We start from the raw sequence: 3,040 nt of genomic DNA, 5'->3' as shown, positions 1-3,040 counted from the left end.
AGGGACGTGGACACGACCGATGTCCCAAGGACCAACTGATGCCAGGAGGGACGTGGACACGACCGATGTCCCAAGGACCAACTGATGCCAGGAGGGACGTGGACGTGCTGCTGTCTGGATGACTAAAAGCTGTAAGTTTTCCACAGACAGAGGGGAAATAATGATTTCATCTCCTGCTGATTCTGTAAGTTTGAAAGTCTTCAGTACTTTTATTTTATTAGAGGAAGACAAAAACCTGATTTACGTCATTGGATGAATTAAGTCTCAACAACCCAGGATTCTGGCTTCCAGTCCCTCCGGAGCTGCCTTTAATTCTGGAGACCAACTACAAGAAACCGGTGAAGGTTTCTGAGAGATTTCTTTGTCAGCAATCAACCTTTTAACATCAGATCATTACACCCTCCACTATAAACCCAGACAGGAACCTTAGGTCTCCCATGTCCAAACAGATAATACTGTTACCTGATAAAAAGGTCATTTTCAACTTGCTTTTAGCTCTCAGGCCTGTCCAGTAAAACCTGAAACCAGAAACCAGGGCAGTCTGCACCGTCACTGTGTGTTGGTGTGGAACGCACCCCGTCCATGTCGAAGGTGAAGAAGACCTGCTCCACGTAGCTGTTGGCGTGCTCTGTGATGCCCTTCAGGTTGAGGATGGCCTTCAGCTCGAACAGCGTGATGAGGCCTGATGGAGACTCCCTCATGAACTTGTTGTACCAGTGGTGCATGTCCTCGGCCAGGATGTCGTCCAGGTTCGAGCCGTGGTTCCCCATGGCTGCTGGAGGACGAGGAGAGATGGAAGAGAGGCTTTCAGCAGCCTGACGTGAGCTGCAGACCTCTTCTCTGGTCAGAGTTTGTTAAAGAAGCTCTGCAGCTTCAGGTTTGGACTCTGAACAGGAGAAAGTCCTAAAAGACTGTAGTTCTGAGGGGATGAAGCTGGATCAGGTCTGCGTTCTGAATGCTGAGACTCTGGAGGCTCAAAGCAAACGTCAGGACTCTTTAACCCTCTTAGGTTCTGGAAGAATCAACAAATCACCCAAAATAACTCCCTAATGAGATGAGCTGCTCTGCTGCAGTTGTCCTGTCCAAGACTGAGACGGGACCGGCTGAGTTCAGGACAACAAGGCGATCTGGCTGCAGGAGGGTTACATAACCGGGCAGAACCGTTCCCAAACGGGACTTTTCCACCCACTCAACTTCTAACCTCAGATATCATAAAGTCCAGGTTGTTGGAAACGTCCTGGGAACATTTGGAGTCTGAAAAGATTCTTTCCTTGAGATTGAACCTTCTGAACTTTTCTCTGAGAAAGTCCTGAATGGTTCTGAATCCGAGCGTGTCAGTAAGAACTAGCTTTATGTTTGTAAAATAATACAAATCTGATTTCTGTGATGAGTCACATTGAAACCAGCCTGAACCTTCAGACCTGCTCAGGTTGAGGCAGGTGACAGTTTCAGTCTGTCCTGCTGGGAGCTGTTTGTTCTCCATCAGGAACAACCTCTAATGAGCTTAAAACATTTGGAAAGGATCCAGATCAACTGGTGCCGGCTGATTGAAAACTCGAAAACAAAACGTTAATATTTCAGAAAAAACTACAGTCCAGCAGCAGGTTCTCCAGGTGTGAGTTAGCACAACGCCAGGGCGAAATGACATCAGCAATGACCTCAGAGGAGCAGCTGCTGCTGCCCATCAACCTGGGAAGGGTCAAAGGTCATCTGGAGTCCATCGTTCTACAGAGAGAAAGATTATTCACAGGAGGAGACATTTAAGACAGATTCACCCTGAAGGTCAGACCGTGCAGTGCTCAGACACTCTACAGGCCTCAGTCAGCAGGTCAAAGGTCAAAGGTTAAAGCCTCTTCTCTCTAAAAACAACATGGCAGCTCGACTCAGGTTCATCTGAAGGAACCAGAAGACTTCTGGACCAGAACCAGACCAGAGGACAGGTGTTTACCCAGAATGCACTGCAGCTGTCAGCACGGTGGTGGAGGGCTGATGGTTTGGGCTGGTTTTTTGATTTGTCTTCCTGGTTGAGGGTCAGAAGGTCTGTCTCTGAAGGATCTTCTGACAGTCGTAGTTCGGACAGAACTGCAGACACTGTAGCTTGTGTCTCTGCTCTCTGATTGGTTGTTTCCTACAGCAAAGCATTCTGGGACATGCAGTCCTCCTGTTTAGGAGCCCATCTTTGACCTTTTCCATGTAATCACTGGAGTAAATGTGGGTGAGGCATTGTAGAGCCGTTTCTGGCAGCGAAGCTGGAGTTTCCACGGTCGAAACCTCCTCCTGCTGATCGCTTTTATTTCAGGCTGCAGAGATGTGAGCCAATCCAAGGATCAAACAGATTATCAGAGGCAGATTTAGCCACAGAGAGCTTCTCCACCCAGAACCTTCTTTTCCTGGGAGAAGTCCCCGGCAGATTAGCCCCTGCTGAGTCTGATGGAAACGGGCCAGCTGGTCTTCACTGAGCATGCTCAGACCTGACTGGCGCTCCCAGGTTTTCTGTGAGACCGTGTGCAGGAAGCAGAGGCTGCAGTTTCCCCGTGGTTTATTTATTTCTGCTTAAATACACTGAATGCTGAGTCAGAGACGGCTGATTTCCAAATATTTACCCAAAGAACACGTTAAGGTCCCTTCAGCTGCTTCAGCTGCTGTCTCGGGTTTTATGTCTTTAGCTGAATTTAGCTTGTTGCTGATTTTAGCTTGTTGCTGATTTTAGCTTGTTGCTGATTTTAGCTTGTTGCTGATTTTAGCTTGTTGCTGATTTTAGTTTGTTGCTGATTTTAACTTTCTTTGCTGGTTTCAACTTTTAGCTTCGAAAACATTTCTGCAACTGCTGCTTGTTTTAGAGGATTCACAGGTCAGGGTTCTGTTGGGTTCTGTCTCTGATCCATCCATCCGTCCATCCGTCCGTCCGTCCGTCCGTCCGTCCGTCTGTCTGTCCGTCCGTCCGTCCGTCCGTCCATCCATCCATCCATCCATCAATCCGTCCATCCATCCATCCANTCCGTCCATCCGTCCGTCCATCCGTCCATCCAACCCTCCATCC

The 3,040-nt window shown here is 48.4% G+C and overlaps 2 protein-coding genes across 4 annotated transcripts in view; one reads left to right on the top strand and one right to left on the bottom strand.

The window, feature by feature from the left end:
* Positions 1 to 1,526, bottom strand: part of LOC108229700 (guanylyl cyclase-activating protein 1) — a 4,719-nt gene extending 3,193 nt beyond the window's left edge. Inside the window, exon 1 of the mRNA XM_017405373.3 lies at positions 576 to 1,526. Coding sequence (XP_017260862.1) covers positions 576 to 770 — 195 coding nt within the window. The 5' untranslated portion in view covers positions 771 to 1,526. The remainder of the gene's footprint in view (positions 1 to 575) is intronic.
* Positions 1 to 3,040, top strand: part of alg8 (ALG8 alpha-1,3-glucosyltransferase) — a 27,901-nt gene that overhangs the window by 22,239 nt on the left and 2,622 nt on the right. The gene's annotated exons all lie outside the window — the stretch shown is intronic.

Source organism: Kryptolebias marmoratus, linkage group LG13 (genome assembly GCF_001649575.2).
Source record: "Kryptolebias marmoratus isolate JLee-2015 linkage group LG13, ASM164957v2, whole genome shotgun sequence".
Lineage (NCBI taxonomy): Eukaryota > Metazoa > Chordata > Actinopteri > Cyprinodontiformes > Rivulidae > Kryptolebias > Kryptolebias marmoratus.
The sequence above is the reverse complement of the archived record's forward strand: the minus strand, read 5'-3'. Positions and strand labels throughout refer to the sequence as shown.